Source organism: Pieris brassicae, chromosome 10, assembly GCF_905147105.1.
Source record: "Pieris brassicae chromosome 10, ilPieBrab1.1, whole genome shotgun sequence".
Lineage (NCBI taxonomy): Eukaryota > Metazoa > Arthropoda > Insecta > Lepidoptera > Pieridae > Pieris > Pieris brassicae.
In genome coordinates, this window is record NC_059674.1 from 18,652,357 (window position 1) to 18,677,399 (window position 25,043).

Genomic DNA, 25,043 nt, shown 5'->3' on the forward strand with positions numbered 1-25,043 from the left:
AGTTTGGTTATGTAGTAGGGCTTAGGAAAGCTGCCCAATAAACACGTGCATGTACTTCGATATATACATGTTTTTCGTGTGAGATATCCAAGTAAAGGACATGAAAGCTAGACACGGTAAGGGCATTGATACCTTCTAAGTAAGTAAGGCATTTGCAGCTTGCTTTGTATTACTCATAGCTATATATAATACAATTCTTAAAAAAACAATTTCATCAACAGCACCTATAATGAAGTAAACCCTATATATGTGTTTAATTTTATCAATATAAACCTACAATTTCCAAATAACGTGATACTATTAGCTATCTATCATCCGTGAAATTTACAATACTTTACGCCATTACTCAAACGGGTGCAATATTTATTATATTTTGCATCTTTTGTAACACCCTCAGATGGGATTTTGACACATTGATGGATAACACTTTGCTTTTAGTCAATAACTGCAGAATACTGATATAACATTGTAGGGATACCTTTTCACGATTATGTAAAAAATAAGTGCAACATTTTTGTACAATCATTTTAAATGTAGAACATGTAATATTAAAACTTAACCTAACATAGGTATTACGCCATTACTGTATTAGAAGTTTCAAAAAGATTATCAAAGTTTTATCCTTAAAACTCTTGTGTGGTGTTAACAATGTTTAAAGTCAAAACATTGTTTTAATTGAAGCTTTTATATCAAGGAAAGGTAGCTTATAATATATACTGTGAATATAGTATAGTGTGTGATGTGGTAAACTTCAAAAAATATATAAAATATACGTACATAGATAGCGTATGATACACATTACACGACCTTGTAATCGTATAGAAACGGGAAATTAATTCAGAAAGCAGCAAAGTACTCCAAACGTCTAGTTGTGTAAAATATTGTTTATAAAGGTTTAACCTTTAGATAAAAATAAGGCTTGTGTTTGATGTACTTTGTCGATTTTTGGGTCTGAAGCTCTGGTTTAATAAAATACTGATTTTCTCACCTAGCCTTGTCTTAACGTACGACCGTCAAACGACAAAAACATCCATTGGTTAAGAGACGTGTATAGATGCTAATTTAGCTTAAAGCCTTCTTCATTCCATAAAATATTTCGTATACGAATCATAAACATGCAACAACTAATTTCGGCTTAGCAAATTTCAATAAGACCCACAATTTACTTTTATAAGTAATCCGTATCATCTGCTACCGAGGTAATTATTTGAAGGGAAGTAAGCTACTGCGCGTGGCCTGCCCTAATTGTTGCGCTCGATAACCAATAACAACTTAATGTGGGGGTAACTATCAGTTGCGAATGTTCTAAAAGTATAATGTTTGTTCAATTCACAGAGTTGTAAGGCATAATGTTTGAATTTTTTTCTCATTTAACTAACACACAGAAGATAAGTAGAAAACACTATCAACAACTCTTACGATTATTTTATGATCAGTTCTGATGTTAACACTACTGAATGTTTTGATTTTACGATATATAACTGAGATTAAATAAAAATCAATCTTCAGATACGTATTATTCGTTATTATTTGGCAAGTAGGTGATCAGCCTCCTGTGCCTGACATCCGCCGCCGACTTTTTAGGGTCTCAAGCCGGCTTCCTCACGATGTTCTCCTTCACCGTTCGAGCGATTGTAGATGCGCACATAGACATAAAGTCCATTGGCCCACAGCCGGGGATCGAACCTACGATTTCAGGGATGTGAGTCGCACGCTGAAGTCACTAGGCAACACTTAGCTGAGATAAAATTAAACTAGTTTATTATTCGCCTATTGTACTGTCAATCCATGGAAAGGAAACAAAATCTGCGTTGGCAAATTGTTTAAGCGAGTCCATTTATCTTACTAGATATATCACAGTGCCCCTATAGTTAAGGACAATACATAAATTATCTTCAGCGGGGTGTGTCATTGTGTGAACCTCAAATGTATTAAACCGCAACGATGAACTATACCAGGGTTACGCGTGACGCATAATAGTGTTTGCAATATATCGATAATATTGTAATATTCCTATACATATTTGTAGGTTAATAAATTGATATTGATTGATATATGAAAGTACAAAGATTTCATTTCTAACGACTTTATTTTAGTCTTTATTGTGTAGATTGTATACCTTTTATTTCAATTACAAATACATGGAGCACTTACCTGTAGTTAGTAGTCAGTAGATCACTCTGTAGTTGTGGCTTATATGTATAACTCAGTTGTATATAAAACCAATAAATATTTATAATATACACTCGACTTGCTATCGTATTGATTTCAAGGCCCTGTCTGACCTGCGATCATTACAATATGAATATTTGCGATTCGTTGAAAAGATATATATATATATATATATATATAATCTACATGGATCGTAACAATTAAGGTATATTTTGGAAAATGCTATCTGTAACGTACAGTAATCGTTTCCCATAATAAGTAGTAAACTACTTATTCAATTCTTTCTTTCGAATTGTGGATGACACAGCTGTGAAAAACGACATAATGATGCCTAGTGAATATTTTGTAATTGGACCAATTCAGTTTATTATTTAAGGCGTAATTTTTAAACTAATTCCGTTTAGGTTATTAAAATTTGTAGAATGTTCTTTGGTCCGCCGATTGTAATCAAACTTTCTCTTTGAGACAAAAGAATTGCACTTAATACGATTATCGGTAAAAGGTGAAAGTTATAATTATTTATTTTAGAGATAAATTACATTTTATCACGATTTTTAAAGTAGTACTACCTAGGCATAGGCACCTATTTTTTTTGGGTGGTAGAGAAAACCGAAAGTAGTAGACGTACTATATGTTAAAGTTATCGATAGTATAAATTTCGTACAGCACTGTGTAGTGTTGTGTAACATTTAGGATATTGCTACAAATACGGGTCCCGTCTGCTCACGCGCAACCCTTAGTGCAGATTACAATGTAATAGGAGCCGCGATTAAAAAGCGTGCATTGTGATGTCTCGCTTTGTATCACTAACAAGGATAAATTAAGCTTTTCTACCCTTCCCTAAGTATCGAGGTTAATAAAAATAAATGTACGAAACATTAACGAATTTATATTGCTTAGTGAAAAGGTATATAACCGTTGCGCAGCTTTTGCCGTACACCACCACTATGTGGCACCAGCTGGAATCAATTCGACTTCGATTCTTAAAAGGCCGACAAAGCATGCGAGACTTCTGGAAATGTGTGTGTAAGACACATCTCTCTCTTGTTGACACTTACCATCAGAAGAGCCTCCTGCCCGATTGCCTCCTATTACTTTTATCCTCGCTCAAGTCGCTATAGTTTTTGATAGATATGTTGTCTGAGTTTGGAGTCGTAGCTAGCCCACGATGGTGGGCTCACTGTATCCTTAGAGTTAAAACAGTTCTACATAACTTAAATAATTGAGGGCTCATAGTCCAGTATTTATGTGCAGTGTGCAAATTGGTTCCAGCAATATTTAAATTGCCATCTAAATAAAAGGAGAGAGCAGTTTGAAATACATTTATTTTATAAAAATGCTTCACGTATAACGTCTTACAAAAGCCGCTTACACAAATCTTAGTTCCTATGAAGCCCTTGATAAATTTAGCCCAACAAGGCCACTCAAATTTAAGAGCTACGTCAAGACTACGCTTAGCAATTATTTTAGTAGCTCTGCCATTTGTTTGACGTGTCTGAAGTCAAGAAATACATTTAACTTTTAAAAGCTCCATATTTTTAACATTATCGTTTAAGACGGGTGCATAAATAATGTATTCCAATCTAACCACCGATAGCGATAACTTTATCAACGTTGACCAATGTAGATAAATTACGTGATATTTCATAATCTAGATTAGACTATACTACGTTTGAAGTAAAATTGCAAAGGCGCCAGCTGTTATAAATATATTCGTATATTCTAAGAGCTGACAATACATATTGTTATAAAAATATCTTATAGTGACTAAGTAATGTATGAACCAGCAATCATTATTTGAGTAGTACCTAAAAAAGGACCGCAAAGGGCAGTGTTATATTTCCTTCCAAGTGTACCAGACAATGCTTAAATATAGCAATAATATAACTACTTTTCTGACGTTCATAAGTTATTTTGACTTTGAAGTTATAGGCGATGAGAACTGATCATGGTTAGTAACACAGAAGGCAAAAATTCACGTGGCTGTCTACCAAACAGATGGACCGATCAAGTGAAAGATTTATCGGTCTCAAAACTAGTGGAAACTGATTGTCTGCTTCAGAAGATTCCTTGCTGACCACGACAGACAGACATGATCTACCGACTGAAGAGAGATACTAGACAATAACAAACTATTTAAAAGTAACTTTGGCGAAAATCAAAGTGTTTTTTTATGGACAACAGTGAGCATTACATATAAAAGCGTCAGAAAATAAATAAACAACATTGAAAAAGACTTTACGCCACTTATATATGTGATTATATACTTTAATCTGTTACCAAGTGTCTCTGTACTCGCTATTCGCGCTACTTCAGAAATTATCAGACACATAACAGCTAAAGCGCGCCAGATACTAAAACTTAGAATAATACTTTTAAACCTACTGATTTATGTTAAAGAGAGCAATTTTATAACTAAGATCTTATTATCATTATGGTGAGTTTAAAATTAATTCGTCCTATTTAAATGAAGAATGAAAAGTGACATAAAATACCTATTTAAGTCAATTTATAATACCCACGTCTATATCTAAGATAATTGGGAAACTATTCTATTGAAAAATTTATGATTTAAGTGTGTGTACATAATATTTACATAACACTATTACTAATTATTTACACATCTTAAAGTACATTAAATGCATGACTTATAAATATATTTTGTGATTAACCCTCTAGGGATTAAATAAATTAGCAAAAGATCACTGGTATAAGGATTACATATTTCAGCATAGCCAAACATTAAACCAAACTTACGTTCTAAAACTTATAATTATTTACAAATGAACCGATCATAAAAGGCACATTTTGTACCTTTGAAGCGATTTTATAAGTACAAAATTGTATTATAAAATCTTGTCTAAATCTGTTTAATTATTACGTGTTAGAGTATTAAAAGTAGAAAAATATCCTCCTAGGATGATTAAATGTCAGTGCCTAATCCCATAGTAACATAAACAAAAAGCTTCCATAACAAATACGTTATTCGTCTTTTGGCAGTTATAAATACTGGTCGCGCTCATCACAAATACACAAGCTTCTCGCTAACAATTTGAGTGTCCTTATCCAAACCATAATGTTGTACCAATATCAAACATTTATATTAATATTGTAATTGCGTGCTGTCAAAACGCACGAATGCGTAAGTAGTATAATAAGCTTCAGGTAGGAAAGATACAACCTTCCAGTGCCGTTGTGTAAAGTTAAAAATTTCTTAATTTCAGGCTAGTTTCACGCTCAAAGCGCTGGAAATATTTGATTTAGTACAACAAAATAGCTAACCGAATAGTAGTACATTTAAACCGCTGAGTTTTTTCCAATAATAGGTCCTCCACTAGTGGCGTAAACTCTGCGGCCGTCAAACTCTACCGAAGAATTCCTTTTGATAGCATCATCGCCTGTCTCCTTCAGCGGCTCCTTTTCATCCCTAAGAATGAAAATAATCTAAGTGCATTTGTATTTTAGTGAAATATTAGGCTATATACATTATATCTAATGACGGCTAGTACCAGAACTAAACAAGCAAATTATGTACACTATATTACTATACAATCCTGTACAAAAGCTTAAGAAACGCAAACAACACGACTACATCTCAAAATTTATGTTAACATCACAAATAAGCATATTTATACGCAAGTTAGCTTTGCAATACAAATGCCAACAAAGTGCTGTAGTTAATACAAAATAGAATATATCTTACACTGGTGTCGTTGGAATATAACTACGAATGACCAAATAGCAGCGTGAAGGACATAAAAATATAATTTATTAGAATCAAAGATTCATATTATTTATAATAAGTATTTACGTTGATAATCAGAAAATTAGGAGATAAACAATATCATCAAAATAAACTATGATAAATAAAAAGCAAACGTTACTAAACACTGTCGTAAGAGATGTTCCAAGCAAACTCCTTTACTTTAAAAAGTTATTATCTAGGTCAATGATTTTGTAATAACATCTACATGTCTACCAAACTAGCAAAAATTTACACTTGCGACTAATCGTTTAATTTACAAATGCAAAACGCTAAGCTGGCGCTGAAATTGTACAATGCCCCATATTAATCAAGACTTGTGTCATCCGTGTAGCAATCGCACAGAGAAAGCATGCAATTGTGAGCGCCTTACGTTGGTGTCGGCACGAGCTTGACCGGAGGCGGCAGCGGCGCGGGTGAGGGCGGGGCTCGCGGCTTCGTGCTGCAATAAGGGAGCGGGAAGCGCCAACCGTACAGACTAGCGGGCAGAAACATCTCTCATCGACACTAACACTTATGAAGAGGGGAACCAGGACGAAAGACAAATAATAAAACAGTTCAAGGAAGGAGAAAAGGTAACAAACAAGGAATGTCGATGATACTGATAAAGTGATCAAATTAATGAAATTTAAAACATTAAAGATATATTACCTTCCTAATTTTGTTTCATCATCCTTGTGGGTCTTAACGCGTTTACCACAAATCGTTGCAATGACACCTTGCCTTCGGAAGCAGAAAAGGAGGAGATCCACTATGAGAAGACAGATGAGGACACCGGCGAGCGCTATCCCAACTATGGCTCCGCTTGAAAGCAGTTGAGGAGGTGCAAATCCTGAGCGTTCGACACCTGTTAAAATAGAATCATTTTAGACTAACTATCGCACAGAAGGGGAACAGAGACAGCAAAGTCTATTATAAACCTTTGAAAGAACTAAATTTATCAAAACCAAAGACTTCACTGTGCTCAATTGTTAGTTTTATGCATCATATCAAGTAAGCTGATGATGTTATGTGATATTAAAATGACTGTAACAAATGTGATGTTAAAAAATTCATTGGTTACAGTCAAGTCTAAACAGAGTGCTTTCGAAGTAGGCAACGTGCACCCAATCACCGAATTGACAAACAAAGTCTATAACTTTTGAAAGAGAAAGCTCTCTGTGTCATGAAATGGGGTTTGAATTAACCTAACTGATGATGACAGCTGAAGATAATGATGCATAAAATAGAGCCCAAATCAACAACGAGAAAGAAAAGTTGTCAAGATGCAAACATTCCATAGAACTTGACGCAAAATAAAGTTTCAAACCCCATGACAAATATGTCGAGTCTAGAAGCGAATTTTGCTACTTAATTCATAAAATAAATACACTTTTCTATTCCATCACCACAATAAGTTTAATTGGATTAAACTAAATAAATACTTATAATAGATTTCAATATTTGTAGTTTTATTATAAACATTAATAACACCAATAAAAGTTAAACTACAAATATCAAAGGACGAATAAGAACTCGAAGATAGTTCAGTTAAATTCCGAATACCTAAAAACTATATAAAAAAATTTCAATCTGATCAGATATAAAATACTAAAATAAACTCTAAATTAACACAATCTATACGGCTAAACTAATGAGAGACTAATCAAATAAAGTTCTATATAATTATAATCCTAGAGAAGATACCTTTTATGCTGCTTAGGAAGGTACATGCTATGCCGTTTCGGAAATATATTAAGTGAATTTAGTAGCATGTTCATGCAATACACATATGAAGGGTAATTAGTACATTCCAAAATAAATTGTGTAGCAAATATTAACTATATTAATATGAATACAAAATATATTTACCCATTCATCAGTCAGGGCCACAAACACACTTTGCAATCGAACAATATTCTAGGGGTTATTTTATCTTGAGCATCTTGACAGCTTTTAGCTGGGAATTTGACTCGTTTTAGGATGTCGCAAACGCAACAAAAATGAACGAATCAATGGATTCATCATCATCATTTCATTCATTTTCATTTAAAATAAAAATATGTTTAACATTTATTTTGGAAACATTTATTCTTTGCACATTGGTCATTTTCAGTTTGCATCATAACCATGTCCTTCACCGAAGAATTCAACCTATCTAAGCCGCTGTTCATTTTCACACACAATTTGAGACGGACGATTGTCTTTAACACTAATTCAGATTATCTAAGTTTTATTAAAAGGAATACAATAGCCATCGAAAATTCGTACATTATGACTTACCCTACAACATGCAAAATTTTAAGTATGTATCAATTTTATAAACGTAAATACTGATAGCAATCGGCAGTGCATTATTCATTATCCATTAACTATCTACTCTACACAAATTTAGAATAATTATCTTTTCGATAACTTTAGTATAATTTGTTTAATATATCAAAAGAAACACATCCAATAGTTGTTAAAACATAAGTTTTAGTAAACACATATCGTATCATTTAATGACAATTCGTTCAAAACATTAGACAGTAGATCTATATAGCTATTTTTACAATTAATAAATCAATTTATCACAAAAATCTAAATAACAGTCATCTTTGGACTCATTTAAATTTTTCACTAGTTTAAAATCTCTGAATCGAGATTTATTACTAATATTGCAAAAAGAGTATCCATTATAATGTGAGCCCATTGGAAATTGCGTGGACTTCCATTGGGATTACCTAAAAAATATTAATACGATAAATACATTAGAACTGCGAGTACCAAAAACTAATTGAAAACACTTCGTTGAAATAATATTCTAAATATGAAAATGAAACTTACCAATACAGAAATATCTACTTCGTTTTAAACAAACACAATGAAAATGGGATGGTTAAATTCAAATAAAACGGTTTAGTTGAACCCCATGCGTATGTATCAGTTAGAGAAAATTAACGCAAGCGCAAAAGTATTTACGTTTTACAATAATATAAATGATAGTTAAAATTATAAAAAATAAAATACGATTCCTTAATCACTGTCACAAATATTGCATTCACGTAAGCTAAGGCAAGATGAAGATGTCAAACAATTGTTATAGAATAAAACTTAAAACTAAAATATACAAAAATGAATCAGAAATAACAATACTTATTCAAACTTATTCCAACATTGTACTCGATAAACATAGCCAGAATTACAGGAGTAAAACTATCTACTAGATGAAAGCGAAAATGAAAATGTTCACATCTCACAAAACACAAACTAGAGTGATAAATAAAACTGAAACGTAACATGTGAAGGTGGACGCCGCAGAAGTGTTCGGATCGGGTGCGGTATAAACATCGTAGAAACCAGCTCGATGAGGGATTTCGTTATCTTGGTACTCACCGAGGGCCGTCTGTACGTAGAGCTGGGCTGGCAAGGAGTAGCCCAGTATATTGTGAGCTCTGACGTGCATTCTGTATCTAGTGTCTGGCTGAAGACCTCGGACTTCGTAGTTAATAGCTTCGTATGACTTTAGCTCTTCCGTCAAACAATCTGATTCTCCTGAGATGCGCCATTCACCGCTAACTTTCATGACCTAAAAATTAAATTAATAGTACGCCTGATTTCGAAAGAATATTAAAAGTAAATTACAGTATATTTTCTTAAAAAGAATGTGAGTCAATCAGAAAAAAAGGTAGAACACTTACTGGACAATAGCTTATTTCATACATATCGATTGGTTCACCGTTGTGAGCCGGCACTTTCCATTGTAATTCGTATCTATCGGCAAACTTTCCATGAATCAATGATTCAGAACTCACTGCTTCTCTCCACTTAGGTTGTTCCGGAGGAGACCTATAATGATCACATAGTGATGAAATATGAATTTGCATTCAAAGATCAATTTATTCTCGACACAACACAAACCTCCTAGGCATAATAACAGTGATTGGCGCGCCCCAACTTCCAACGCCAACTCGATTTACTGCCGCAAATCTAAAGTCATAGGAGAACATAGGTCTCAAGTTCTCAACGATGTAAGGGGAGTTAGCAGACCACGTTCTATTCATAGCTAAATTCCAATCGTAGTTGCCGTTTTCCTTGTATTGAGTGGTGTATGCTAGGATCGGAGGGCCCATTTCTTCGGGCGGCCCAACTATGTTGAATGATACGGAAGTGGCTGTGATAGTCTCTTGTTTAGCCTGTAATAATACGTATGAAATAAAATAATTAATTTAAAGAACTAGTTGCTACGGGGAAAAGCTCTATAACTCGAATCGCCTTTAATTGATGAATTATCTTCTTAATACGAAATACTCCCAATGATAAATTAAATAATTATCACTGGCCGTGATGTAAAAAGTATATTTTAAATTCTACTTAATAATTGTAGACAATTGCATGAATAATATCTTACTTGAGTAACAGTGCCTGGAGGGAAAGCTTCTCTTAATTGGTTGATATGCTCGGCCTCTCCCAATGTGTTGGTCGCTAAACATTTGTAAACGCCGTAAAGACTTCTATCGGTGGGCGTGACGGTGACGTAGCTTATGGGTCCCGATCCGTATATTCTCACTTGAGGAGACTCGATTAGATCGACATCGTGGAACCTAGAAACATTATGTGAAATTGAACATTCTCTGTTATATCTAAAAAGTAATTTCATACAAATAACTAAATTAACAACTAAAATTTTGATTTGATATTTTTAATTATACTTTCCAAATATTTATTAAATCTAATTGCAATCTATCGTGTGTTTTAGGTTCTAGGTCTCACCCTCTTATAAAATTCGTTACTAGTGCAGCTTGCTAATACTTACACTACTATACAAATACTATTGTACACTTATTACATATAAATTTAAATACAACAATTCAATAATTTCTTCAAAGTTACGCCTAATATGAAATAAACTAACCAACTATGTATACACTACACAATTATTAATGAAACTAAACTACGCGATATTTGTGCACCTGACATAAAAGAAAAGTTTTTAGAAAGCAAAAATGTTAATGTTGAAAACTTACTTCCATTTGATAGTTGCATTGGGAATACTTTCGGCAATGCAACTGATGTTTACAGGTTGTGAATTCCAACTCCAGATCGGTACATTCGTCATATGATCAAATGTTGGCTTAAATTGAACAGTTAAATGTCCGTTCTTTCTCGCTTCACCTCCTAAAAATACAACCATATATACAATTTAAATTTATTACAGTCATAAAACAACGCAAAATAATTAAATGCCTATATACCAATTATCCACAGACGATGGATACACCGGCACAAAAATAAAACAATTAGGAAAACATTTTAATGAAGACACCATTTTGATTGTAAAAAAAAATAATAACATTAGTTTCGTTAAGTCAATATTTACCTTCGTTTTCAGCGACACATTCATATAAACCATCGTCAGTTCTATTCAAAGACGTAATAGTAATCACCGCACTTGATTGCATCTGATCACCGGTTTGGCGATTACTGGTTTCAATTATGATTCTAAAAACAAAATAGACCCGACTCATTGACAATAATACCGATAAACCAATATACCGATAGATAACTGCAAAAGGATAACTCATTCACTCTGTTCATCGACAATTAAAGAGAATTAAATATGTCGTTGGTAAAAGTGTCATACAAAATCTTTGATACACTAATCTTATGCGGCATAATCTATATTCAAAGAGAAAATAATAGGATTTCTCCATCTGACACTGAAATGAATGATTACGTGATTTTTTTTATTGGATTTTGCCGGTTCCCTATATTAAAGTTAAATGTTATAGTTGCTACTATACTAGCTGTAGTCAATGCAACAACATAAACAGTTTATGTCAATAATCAATGAACATCATTTGAATTATATACACTACAACTTTCAGGGTCTCTACCACATAGAGATTTCAAGGAAGTTAAAAGTAGGGAAATTAACTAGAAAATAAATGATAATTACCTTCCATCATCATTAGGACCATTTAAAAGCCGCTCAGAGCTGCTTAATTTCCTAAAGCTAATCCTTGGTGCAGGTCTTCCTGAAGCTTTACATTCTAATCTGCCTTCGGTTTTCTCGGCAGCGGTTGTGTTATATAGTTCAAATATTTTTGGTGGAACTAAAACCTCTACTTCGATTTCCGTCTCGTTATGACCCGCCTGATTGACAGCACTGCAAATATATTTGCCGTAGTCACCAGCCTCTACGCGGTCAAATGTAAGTAGACCTTTAATTTCGTTCACGCTGAACCGAGAGGCAGTTCCCAAATTCTGAAAAAAATAAAGTTTTTATTTCTTCCAAACTTACAATTATTTTACAGTGCATGTTTTATCCATTAAACAAATTCCAAATAAATTGCAGTAGTTCATGCTTAATAAATTTACATACAGATAAAGCAGGCAATCAGATTGTAAAAAACATTTTACCTCTCGTGTTGAAGCTTTAATCCAAGAATACGTTGGTGGTGGCTTTCCTCTTGCTTTGCAGGTGATTGACGCAGACTCTCCTTCTTTAATGACCACTCTTGTTTCTCTTTCTTCCATTTCTGGAGCTGTGTATACCTAGCAAGTGTTTAAAGTTAATTTTATTTTTAAATACGTTTCAATTCATGAATCTTTATGTGTTAAGGTTTCTCTTGTGCCTGTTATTGATGTATTATAAAGACATGTGTATAGCCAAGCGATGAAGATCATTATATAAAATTAAAGACAATACAAATTATCTGTATAAACATTATGACAAGTGTCAGTCTAGTGTTTGGGATTGCGTTTCAAAGGTAAGTGTACGTGAGTTCGAAACTCAGCTTTATCCAAATGCATTTTCTATTAAAATAAAATAAATTATGTTTATTATGGAATAAAGGATATATGTATCACTTATTCCATGCCATTAAATTTGAGCCGGTAGACATCCCTACTCATCGTCAAAGAAGGCAAAGGGTGTAGGCCGAGAGAAAAAGCCGGCGTAACAAACTCTCGGTATTCTTTTGAAATAGCAAATCATCAAACTAAAATCACTTATTGTAAAACACACACCGCAAATTTATTAGAAGTAGCCTGTCCAGCACTAGTCCCAGGCCCTTTTTTCAACTGGATAATCGTTAACTTTATAGTTAGCCGTTTTACACAGCTTTTATTAAACACATTTCTTAAATTTATAAAAGGGCCTCTGGGATTTTATTACTATCCCTTTTCCCAAAAAAGAATTACTAAGTATTAACATTATGCGTACGTTCTATTCTAGAAATGTGCCAACATCCACGTCGGTGTGTCCCGTGTGTACCAGGCAGGTACAAAAGCCTATCACCTATTTTCCTAAAGAAATCATTGCCAAATACAGATGCAGAAATCCGATGCCAAGATTAAAAAGGGTTGTAGTGCCACTGGTATGTAATTTTACACATTTAATCCATACCTCGAGTTTAATATTCCTTTCAGCTAGTTCTCCAGTTTGAATGACAACAGCCCTGCATGTGTATGTTCCATCGTCACTTTCCTCAATACTTTTAATTAATAAACCGTTTACATCAATGACGTATCGATCACCAGTCAAAATCTAGAACAATGCATTCAATAATTAGTACTTGTTTAATTTTTAACTGTAACTGTTTAGAAATATAATACAACAAAAGACAATATTTTGGCAAACTGAAATGTTTTGGCAAACTGAAATGTTTTAATTAATAAGATAATATACCTTTAGATTCGGAATTGATTCTACAATAATATAATAGATATAACAACACATATTAGAATTATCTACTTAATTGTCGTTAAATATAGACTAATTATAGTCATGTCAGACAGAGTTGTCTGGGCAGACCTATTACAAAACTAATTTTGTTGAATGTTACGTTAGAAAAATGATTAAACAGTCACCATTGTTATTCATTTATAACATGTATGGCATCCCGTAACGTTCAAATTGGATTATTAGTCCTGAGGCTTCCACATGTTTGACCTGCGTAAGCCCACTAAGTCCTTCAAAGGATCATTGTCTATGTGTGTGAATATTTAACATACAGTAGATTGACAATTTGAATATGGAATAACATAAAAGTTGTGTGTTTGAGTTATATGCTGCAATGAGCTGCTGTTTGAAACAGGCTTTTATTACTAGTCGAGATATTTGATACATTATACTGCACACCAAGTTACATATTCAATAAAATATAAATAGAAATAATACATACGGGAGTGCCTTCCTTGAACCAATCCACTGAAGGTGCAGGCTCTGCAGTCACTTCGCACATTACTTTAAAGTCTTTTCCTTTCGTCGCATACTGATTTTCATTCGCATTTGTCCAGGTAATTGCCACTAAAATAAAAAGATTTTAAATTAAAGCAAACAATTTTGTTTAGAATTAAATAAGTATGGAGGAAACACATTCCTGATTATTTATATCCATATATATCAAACTTCATTTTCATGCCTTCCAACGCGATAAACATAGATATAGACAACGTAGACGTTGCGCGTAATTATAGACTAAAATATTTAGACTAAAAAAGCAATGGCTTAATTTCTATTTATTCTAAATGCAATTAAATGAATATGCGTACCAAAAGTGTCCAGAATAACGCTAGCACTGAGCGGCATGTTGGTAAAGGTTGCTTCACAAGTGTAATTGCCTGCCATCGCCGGCGTGATTGACGATATGTATAATAGCTGAAGTTGTTTCGCGGGCATTGGCTCGGTGTAGATTTCCGGGCGCGTGCCAGACCTGTACAAATGTATAGTGTGAATCGTAAAGCTCCATTCTGTCACACGAGAGATGGTTACTAGATGGCTGGACCTCGTTTCCGATGAAACCCAAACGCTGCCTTAAAAGCCTCCACTAGGATTGTGCGGAATAAGTTTAAGCGGATATGAAAAACTAAGACGAATATCTAAATAAATCTATTCAATCCTACACAACAGATACTTGACTGTAACGATTTATATAATGGAAAATTGGACATTATCCAGAGGCAATCAAAAGACAGAAAGGGAAGAGGCAGGTTTTTACATCTACTTTCTATAATGTTCATGAATTGATGGAAAACAGTAGGAAAAAATGGAGAGGACGCCCATCAGAAATCTGGGATGATGGAATAAAAACAATAGTAGGGAATAATTGGAAAATGGTGGTGAGGAAGAGGGACGAAAGAATTTGGACATTTGGATTTTAATCCTGATTATGTAGAACTAGATTACAGGCTATTTTAATTTTGTTAATTATCAGTAGAATTTATAGTTGGAAGTAAAGTAAGTCTTTCTTGCTATACGTACGCAGCCTCATTTATAATCTGTCCTTTAGGATCCCTCCACTGCGGTTGTGACACTAGGGCGGGGTCTGACGCATCAGCCTGGCACGTTAGCACCACAGACTTCCCAACAGCCACCGTTTGCTGCTTCTGCATCGGAAATATCCTCAGGTTCTGAGCCGAACATCCTGTAAAAGAAAATATTAGGTCAAAAATAACATTTCAAATTTAAACCCAGAACCCTCGGGTTTTATATGAGTTAGCTACAGTGGGAGACGTATACGTTTAAAGATACCAAAAAGATTTATTAAAACAAACTTTTATCCCTACAGTTTAATTTCATGGATATCGTTTTATTTTATTGTCGACATTAAATTTAAGAATAGGACCTTGTTAACATACCATACCGAATACTTGTGGCGCATAAAATACCGGAGGGTGTATAGAACTCTTTAATTAAGTTCGGAACAATTTATTCCAAGGCACGTGACACAGTTACTTGAACAACGCCAGCCAAACTTTCGGGCCCATATGACGAGAATGCTGCTAATTTATGTCTTTGTACCGCATGCATTTTAACTTAGAACATAGGTTTTAATTTAGACTAATTTTTCGCTGTATTTTACGGGCAGACAATGTATTAGTATTTTAAGAACGGTTAATAACTCGTGAGCAGTATTTAATATGTATAAGTTTCATTAATGAATGCGCGAAACCAAGTTATGGTTACAGTGAAAGCAAGACGAAGATGTATTCAACTTAAATATCTGTGTGTTGGGCACTTGATAAATATCAATTAAAGAGACGGAAAATTTATTGTTTATAGATAAAATCTCACACATCAGCTTACCGAATTCATATATAGTTGAGGATTATCCACAATATTTCGTAAATATCATAAAAACGGCATCTGCTCCAACATAGATATAGGTATGTAATCAATGGGGAGGAGAGAATTTTTTACAACGTTTTATGTATGCAGACCACGTCCAGCCGTCGTCCCTTCGCTTCCACCGAATTTTATTTTTTACGTTACATTCGTCTTGACTAACCAAGCATTTTCTTCCGATTTTCACAACAAACTTACAACTATCAATATTTTAGTTCACATTTATTTATAGGCTCAATTTCTTCCAGAAACAAACATTAAATAGAGTAATATACATTATTATACAACATTATATAGAGGTAATCTAGATTTTGAATGTTTTACTGCGGAGGGTTAATGTTCAAATCCGCACAATGTTCTATGTTATGCTTAGTTGAGTCATCGAGTTTATTATGTCTACCCACATTTTTGTTGCTGCTTTGTTTTAGTTATTTTATATACCCACATGTGTGCGCTCTAATTATTAATCTTAGTTTTACATAAGTGAAACCTGTGAAGTATTTTTAAACGGTAAAATATCATTCTAGATTCATGTTAATCGTATTTTAGATAAAACAGAAACCAATGGCGCGACAACCATCTAGTCTCAAGCGCAAACTTCTGACACATGCCATGAATTTTTGATCAATGGCATGCCGGTTTCCTCATGATATTTTCCTTCATCGCACAAGCGAATGTTAAATACGCACAGACAGAAAGCCCATTAGTGCACAGCCGTAGATTGAACGTACCACATCAGGAATGATGATTATGAAAACTATTATTTTAAATTACTACAAGCAAAACCACATAATTATTGACCAATCCTACAGCTAAATAGAAAACAAACAACCCAATTCAAATCTGCCGAATAAAATTGCTTTATAAATAAACAGGAATTTGCAATATTCGTTTGAAATGACATCAATGAGGTTTAGGGGGTTGTGGACAAATTCTCAAATGAGGGGACAAGTGAATTAAGCGAGCTATGGATTAAAGGGTTTGCGGCGTTGCCTCATAACGTAGTCATTGTAACCCGACGTGGTTTCCTATTACCAATTATGTTCTAACAAGGATTTGTATACGTATTATGACACAAATGAGGTGAATCTGTGTATTGTTCATTTCACTCCAAAATTCTTTCGTCTGTTAATTGTTGAAATATTATTTTTATGAAAATTGGTTTCAATATGTCTTGAGAAACATTATGTTCAACGATAAGAATAGTATCTAGATTTTTTATAAAATGATAATAATATAATGTATGAACATTACGTAGTAATATGAATAATTAATATAGATATATAGATTTGATTTGTTATATTGTATTAGATTGGACAGTACATACAAACAAACACAGCAGAAAACACACAGGCACTCGAAACGTGAAATTATGTAATTCAAGCGACACTATTATAATAACGTATATTTTAATTGTACTTAATATACACCAACTAATTAGTATACAATACAAGCCTACATCAAGGAACACAAATATATAACAACTAACACTAATTGTTTGCATACCATTTAACAGGCAAACACAGGATACTTTATACTTAATAACTATTGCCTCCTAACTTAATTCTTACAAACCATGAATATGTGATCTAAAAACGAAGGAAAGATTTTTTTGGAAAAGACAGCTGAGCAAAACTGTAAGTAAGAGACGTGGAAGGGACCCATTTAACCTTAGGGATTCTATACTCATGTAATCGCGAACTGAAATTAAATCGATAGGAAATTATTTAAATTGTGCTTCGATTTCAATCTGCATCGTTATGATCGCAAAATAATTGCCAATATAACACATTTACATATGGGACGGTATTTCAATCAATTCCAAACAATGCGATTCCCATAATATAAAACTTTTCATTTCGATGAATCCAGTGCGGTCCGACCCCTGCCCGTCTTCAAGTCACCACCGAGTTTCCAACAATAGGCCAATCGCACGTGAAGTGAAACGAACCGAGACAGTTTCAGGTCTACTGCAGTCCCGGTCCCATTGGAAATCAGTAAAACCCCAACAAACACGTTGTAATACAGGTAGTCGTATGAAAGATATAGCAGGCTTAGCACTGTAAACGTGCTTTCTAGCTTGTAATATATAATAAAGTTGGTATTTATTTCCCATCGAGTTGGTGTCAGAATTTTGACACGGTATTCACAATTATTTGTATTTCATATTCATATGACACTACATAGAAAAAAATTAACAACAGTTTACAAAAAGCGTAACATTTATTATATTGAACCGATATTAGTCTCATTGGATGGAAACAGTATTGAGATGAAATTGTTTGAATCTCTCAACAAATAACAAAGCGTTTTCAATAGCTACGCAGATGGAATTAAATGTTTTTAAGATTAACATCAAAGTGTTCTCTTGTAGAAACAGGCTCGAATTAAACATGGGGTATTGTGATTAATCGTTTCGGCATTATTTCCCAATTAAGCCCACCTACCCCAGCGTATTCGTAGACACGCCGGAGGGAATAAATTCCCCTTGGAAGAAAACCTGGAGAATCTGCAGCATTTACGCGAATAGATAGGGTTGTCCATTTCACCATCCATTTTTATTAGTTCAATACCCATACAGTAAACTCTGTATTATAATTTGAAATGATATTAAGAGGCAATTTTTATATCTATAATGTTATTTTAAATCTCTCTATTTACAAATTTTCAATTTGTTTTGACGGTGTACATTTCGTTACCTATATGAATAAATGATTTATTACTTTGACTTAACATACATATGAATGAAAAAGTTTTTTCTAAGCATACAATTTTTTGTTAATTTAAATAAAATTTGAGGGACAGTATTTATGATCATCGGATCTGTTTAGAAAAGTTTTGCTAGATTTTGAAACTTCGACACAAATATTTTCGTGCCTAGGTCTTGTTTTGAAGCGGTACATAATTAAACCAGTACTTCAACGGCAATCTAATCGATGATTCGCATCGTATATTTACAATAAACTAGTAGACAACCCTAAATGTGTTAAGGCAGTTGTGGATTAGTGAAAACCTTTGTTCCTGTAACGTTCTTAATCCGCGATTTGACGAAAATGAATACCTCCCATGTCATAGTAAGCCAGCTTTGTGAATTCGAATTACTCACTTGCTCACTAAGCGAAGATAATTCAATGCAAACAGAATGCCACCGTGTGAATTGAGCGTCGTCACGCGATACTTTAGACACAAAGATAACTTCTATACACTTTGGTAATAAGATATTCTAAACCTATGTAAAAAAATATACTCTACGTAAATTCTGTTTTAAAATGATTTACATACATACCACATTTTGTTGCATTACATATTTGATACTACATTCAGATCAAAATGAAGGAGGCAGCGGGTATATAACAATGAACACTTACACATATACAACACCAAACGCTATTCTTCGAAGAGTCATGAATCAAATTGTTAGGTTCTAAAATATGTATATAAAAATAAAATAATAACGAAAACAAATTAAATATAAATCAAAAGGTACGATTAACTAACTATACGAAATTATGTAATAAGAGAACACAATGTTATTTGTTTTATTTGAATGGCAACACCATGCAAACTTGGTAAATAGTTTAGCATTGGCAACATTCGAATCATGGCTACCATACCTATGGTACCAATTGATTGATTGTCTGTCTGCGAATATCACACATGCTCGTATAGTAAAAGTAAGTAAGGAAATAGTCGTTAATAGTGCCTTAGACCCAAAAAGTCGATGGTGTGTGTCAGGCCTACTAGTGTACGAGAATTAAGAAAATAAATGATCACGAAACCGGTAGAAATCTTCTCAAATTATAAACAAAACTTGTTCCTTACATCCACTAATAAATGAAGCTTTTCGTAGTAATATGCTACGTTACCTTAATTAATGTTTCTTTATAACGTGTAGGGTAGCCTGTGGTATTAGTAAAACCATATCCTAGAAATGTCTCAGGCGTAAGACACGTCGAGTATTACAATTAGTCCTCTGAAGATGTTTGGGGAAGCCACTCTCTGCGGTTTCCTTTGATAAGGCGGGCTCTGGGTTCCCAGGTGTTCAGTATATTTCCGATAAATGTTAGTGAATTAGTGAGGCTAATATATTTATAACGTGATGTGTAATATTTGCACATTTGAAATAATAAATTATTGCAAACTTCAATTGTTGCTATTCCAGAATTTATACATAACATTTTATACTTAGCTAGAACAATACGTAATATCGTCTTCAGGGCTGCTTTATATGTATGATAGGGTTACACGGCGTGTTTAAAACTATACCATCAACATGCATCAAAAAGGAACAAAATTAACAATGGAAAAAATGCGTGCCAGCGTGCGACTCTCATCCCTAAGGTCGTAGGTTCAATCCCAGGCTGTGCACCAATGGATTTTCTTTCTATGTGCGCATTTAACATTAGCTCGAACGGTGAAGGAAAACATCGTGAGGAAACCGGCTTGTCTTAGACCGAAAAAAAGTTCCTTGCGTCAGGCACAGAAGGCTGATCACCTACTTGCCTATTAATTTAACACATGATCATGAAACAGATACATAAATCTGAGGCCAAGACTTAAAAAGGTTGTAGCGCCATTGATTTATTTTATTTTTTCTAGGATGTTTGAACTGTATAATTCTATGTATTACTATTTAACGGGACTTTATAGAGTCCGTGTCGAAAGTTCTCGATTTATATAGAATATTTAATGTTAAATGTGAATGAAAACTTTTTCAAACACATTACCATTTTACCTGCAAAGTAACTCAATAAATCACCCCACACTCGCACTCAAACAAAATGAACAGTAATTTACTTTCCGACCACATAAAACATACAAACGACAGACACCTACACTTGACATGAGATCGCAAAGAGGGTTACCAATGAACTATTTCAAAACTCCGAACTAATTCTATAAAGGTAAAAATACTGGGTAAAAGGCAGTATCAGACGATAGTATACTAGATAATACACGAGATTCTAACCCAAAACTTCTTGATTAGCAGTCAAGCTAACCACCAGATCAAGGAGACATTCATTTATTTATTTTTGAAACTAATATATAGTCGGAGCAGAATCCATTTCTAACTTTAAACTCCATTCACAATAACCTACAACAGGAGTGAGGTAATATTTTTAGTGAGCAACCCTAATCCACACTGAAAAGACCGTAATTGAGGGAAATAAGAGGAATTACGTTGTGTATTCTGTTTACGGAAAATATACGTAACTTAAATCAAGAAACTCAGCTCAAAGGGAAAGACGTGTTTTATTTTTCACATTACGCAAGTTAAAATCTTTTATTTATGAAGTAATATTTATTTTTCATTTAATAAAATCCCAATATCACAAGAATTTTTCTGTTGGACCTTACCGTGCGGTCTGAGAAAAGCTTTAGTTTATTACTCTTGTGTTTGCTTTCATTATTAGGCAAGATAATTAATTCCGCTCGCAATATATAAATAAATATAACATAATAGTTCAAATCATTAACGGCCATTTAAAAATATTCGGCTAACCGTATGTACGTAACGCGGTAACATTGCTTCTAGTATTTTGACGCTTCATTCATCCCAGATTTCTAATTAATAAATTAATATACGTTTATTATTTAAATAGTGTTTGGCCGTTTGGTAAAATTAACACAATGAATACAGAAAATGTTCTCTCACAACAAAACACAAGGACGAAACCCAAACACAGCATTCGTCCTGATTGCGCCGTAAAGACGCAATTACGACAACGAGAACCTTTGCAATAATAAATTTTCCTAGCCCCACCTTCATTATCAGTTTAGCACAAGGGTCCTCCATAAAGAAAACAAAAAAGACCTTAAAATTCAGTTGAGGAGAGGGGCGTAACGAAGCGTAGAACACTTAAAACAATAGCTAAATACGTGGGGCAGGACATCGCACTCGGCTGAAGGACCTGCGAGGGTCCTTTATATGTGCTGAATTGAGTTTTAGCACAGGTTAATTTTAAATTTCTCAAGTCTTATCCAAGTGCTTATAAAGCTGACTTGGGGTATGCGGATAACCTAAGTGTTTTGCTAAGCACGCTCATGGAAATTTATTAGGTCGCTTGTAAGATTACACTTTGTATTAAAAAAATATTCGAATAACACATTACATATTTGTTTTGTAATTTAAGTGAACTTAAATGTGTGTGCAAACAGAAATAAAACTTAAATTAATTAAATATTAATGCAGATACGGCATCATAAAAAAAGTATACGCTTGTAAATGAATAATGGTTTACGTAAAACGCAGCATTTCGTTTGTCTAATGACTGTGTTATTTGTTATCTCAAAGATAGCTAAAATAAACATCTTTAAGGATACCTCTATTCAAAGAACGCTGAGCGAAATAAATTACATAACAAATTTGAATTTAATCCAAAAAATCATTTACCCAATCAACGATCGGCGTTAATTAGTTTTGTTTACCAATAGGTCCTTTTAAAATTGGGAAGGGGGGGTCAAATTGATCCAATTTCACCCCTGTCTTGCCGTCCATTAATTACAGTGTGATGCCGGCTCTGCCCCTGTGCCTCTGACTTGGTTTATAGCCCACAAACAAACCGACATCATTGCATTGTAAATTGCTTCGCACCTAGCTGAAATTGGTGAACGTTGCAATTTTAGCTTTAGAACCATTCCCTATGTAAATGTAAACGAGTATATAATCAATGGCATTCTTAATTTAAATAGAATATATGTGTATATATGCACGTCAATAGCAAGTTATCAAATAGAAGTCGTTTAGCTGTTTAGCATATAAAATACAAAACTAATTGTCATTTCTATTCTGAAGCTTATTCAAAATGAGTGAGTATTTATTATCGAAGAAATAAAAATATTAAACGTACTTCTGTTTAGAAGTGACGTTTCTTTATATTCTGGACATGTATGACAAACCAAAACGCCAGGAAACAAGTTCTCGAGATGATTCAACGCAAATCGAAGCCAAGGTCGTCTCTATAAAACATCCTTCGCACATTACACTCAATTCGCTAAAGTATATTGTACTTACTGGGTGCATTTCAATAGACCACATGGTTTCAATAAAAAATCATTTGATGAGGCGCCAGCCGATTTTGATTGTCTACTTCAATAGCAATTTAATGAAACCTAAGACTCCTATAGTACTATGAAAATTAGTATGTACATTTATACAAACGTATACAAGAAAACGAACAGTCAATGTTTTATATTAAAAAAATTGTTTGGAAAACGTTAGGACTTCTGCGGTCTTAAGTGGAACTAAGCGAGATTGCATTATAACGTTCGAAAAGCATCAGCCTGTATCCGCCAATATACTTCAATACAATAAATTTCATATATTACATTGCCATACATATAACAAAGCAGTAAAGGCAAAACCTCTAGAATATATAAATCAAATTCATATATTTCCTAAATAATATCTGACATTATTTTTTTAAATATAATATACTTCTAACCCACACAAACTTTCACGTTTATTAATTTAGTAAGTCCTACAGCTATATTGATAATAATAGTAAAAGGGGATTTGGTTTAGTGAGAGCGATTAGATTAGTGGTTGGCACAGTGCCTTCACAATATTAGCGTCGTTTAAGAAATGCCTGCACTATGTAACAAACACATTTTTTTCAAAGCATTTTAAAGCTAATATTAAGCTAAACGAACAATTATTATTTATACAACTCGACTGTTCCGATTGCAGAAAGAGGCTTCTGACGTCGAGTTATGTAAATAATGTACCCAATTCATATTTGTATCCGCTCTGACCTTTCGAAAATTGATTAGTACACACGTTAACAAGTTAAAAGCTTATAATTATGAAGTATCCGTCTACGCCAACACATACACGAACGATATCGCTTACAGTACTTACAAAAACATATTTCAATACTGAAAGTTTACGTTCAAGCGAGCCGTGATTTGAGCGTTTAATGTGTTATGCTAATTAGATTTACAGACGTAAAAACTTTACAGTAATATTAATTTTGATTTACCAGACCACGCAATCAACATACTACTAAAAAAAATATTTGTTAACACCAATCATCGCGATATAACCAGTCCTCTTTAATGAATACATTTCGGTGAGAAAGATCATAGCGTAGAGTGGATAAGAGTAGAGAAAAAGGTACTGTAGGCATCGCAAGCGTGCTAAAAGTATATATTATACTTATACGCGATATTAAACGATCATACTATTTACATTTAACAAGTAACACAAGATTTAGTGCCTAAAGACGATCTAAGCATTCTATTGTGATAATATAATGTCAACTTTATATCTACCAACGAAAATCACATTAAAAACTAACAATCTACACAATGAAAGCATTCAAACATATCCTATCATCGTAAAATCACTGCAATGATTTGTATTCAAAGCATGATGTTGGATCCGTCTGCGCAGATTAATTATCAGCCAGCATCCCCTATGTTTGCCAATAAGTCGCTGAGTTTACAGTATAAATCTCGGAGCTTTGAAAATACACGGCCTAATTATGTTACATTTCGGGATATATACACTTGTTAATTTTAACCGAGGACTAGATTCATAATTTCAATTAACAACAGACGTAATGAACTTGATATTTGCTATATAATTTGTTTTTCGTTTGATAATTTCAATTATTAGAGAAAACAATTCCGAAATTTCTTGTTTAATAAAAATTATAAATATACATATATCCAGATGTTTAGGAACTTCTTTATAACATTACTGCTATTTTTAATCTATATTAGTATAAAAAACTAATGCGACAAATTAATTAATTGAATAGCGATTTACTTAATTTTCGTTAATAAAGATTTGTCCCTGGATTAACCAATACACCCAAGAAATGAACCAAAGCGAACGTGATTTTAAGCTACATAAAGTTTTTCTTATTGTTATCTCAGCAAAGCAAACAGCAGACCAAAAGCCTACGCGCTCACCTCACATCACGCGCTGTTTGTCGAGTGCTGGGGTGACGAACGTGACACGAGGGACTAAAATGCGTTACTTTGCTAATGAAACAAAAGTTATCTATC

The 25,043-nt window shown here is 33.6% G+C and overlaps 1 protein-coding gene and 1 long non-coding RNA gene across 6 annotated transcripts in view; both read right to left on the reverse strand.

The window, feature by feature from the left end:
• Positions 1-3,480: 3,480 nt before the first annotated feature.
• Positions 3,481-25,043, reverse strand: part of LOC123714973 (fasciclin-2) — an 86,314-nt gene continuing 64,751 nt past the window's right edge. The window contains exons 2-16 of one of the 5 annotated variants that reach the window (XM_045669691.1): positions 15,165-15,327; positions 14,456-14,616; positions 14,086-14,210; positions 13,308-13,448; positions 12,320-12,454; positions 11,856-12,163; positions 11,277-11,398; positions 10,924-11,074; positions 10,308-10,500; positions 9,818-10,092; positions 9,598-9,745; positions 9,293-9,485; positions 6,587-6,782; positions 5,876-5,896; positions 3,481-5,599 (exon numbers count right to left, since the gene is read on the reverse strand). In XM_045669691.1, coding sequence (XP_045525647.1) covers positions 5,470-5,599; positions 5,876-5,896; positions 6,587-6,782; positions 9,293-9,485; positions 9,598-9,745; positions 9,818-10,092; positions 10,308-10,500; positions 10,924-11,074; positions 11,277-11,398; positions 11,856-12,163; positions 12,320-12,454; positions 13,308-13,448; positions 14,086-14,210; positions 14,456-14,616; positions 15,165-15,327 — 2,462 coding nt within the window. In that variant the 3' untranslated portion in view covers positions 3,481-5,469. Of the gene's footprint in view, positions 5,600-5,875; positions 5,897-6,308; positions 6,414-6,586; positions 6,783-7,612; positions 8,641-9,292; positions 9,486-9,597; positions 9,746-9,817; positions 10,093-10,307; positions 10,501-10,923; positions 11,075-11,276; positions 11,399-11,855; positions 12,164-12,319; positions 12,455-13,307; positions 13,449-14,085; positions 14,211-14,455; positions 14,617-15,164; positions 15,328-25,043 lie in introns of those variants that run through there. The other 4 variants (XM_045669690.1, XM_045669689.1, XM_045669692.1 and 1 more) reach the window with 4 other exon arrangements.
• On the reverse strand, positions 22,383-23,897 carry LOC123714975. Its single transcript, XR_006754381.1, has 2 exons — positions 23,784-23,897; positions 22,383-22,627 (listed from the first exon to the last, which is right to left on the reverse strand). It is a non-coding gene; the product is annotated as an uncharacterized LOC123714975 (long non-coding RNA).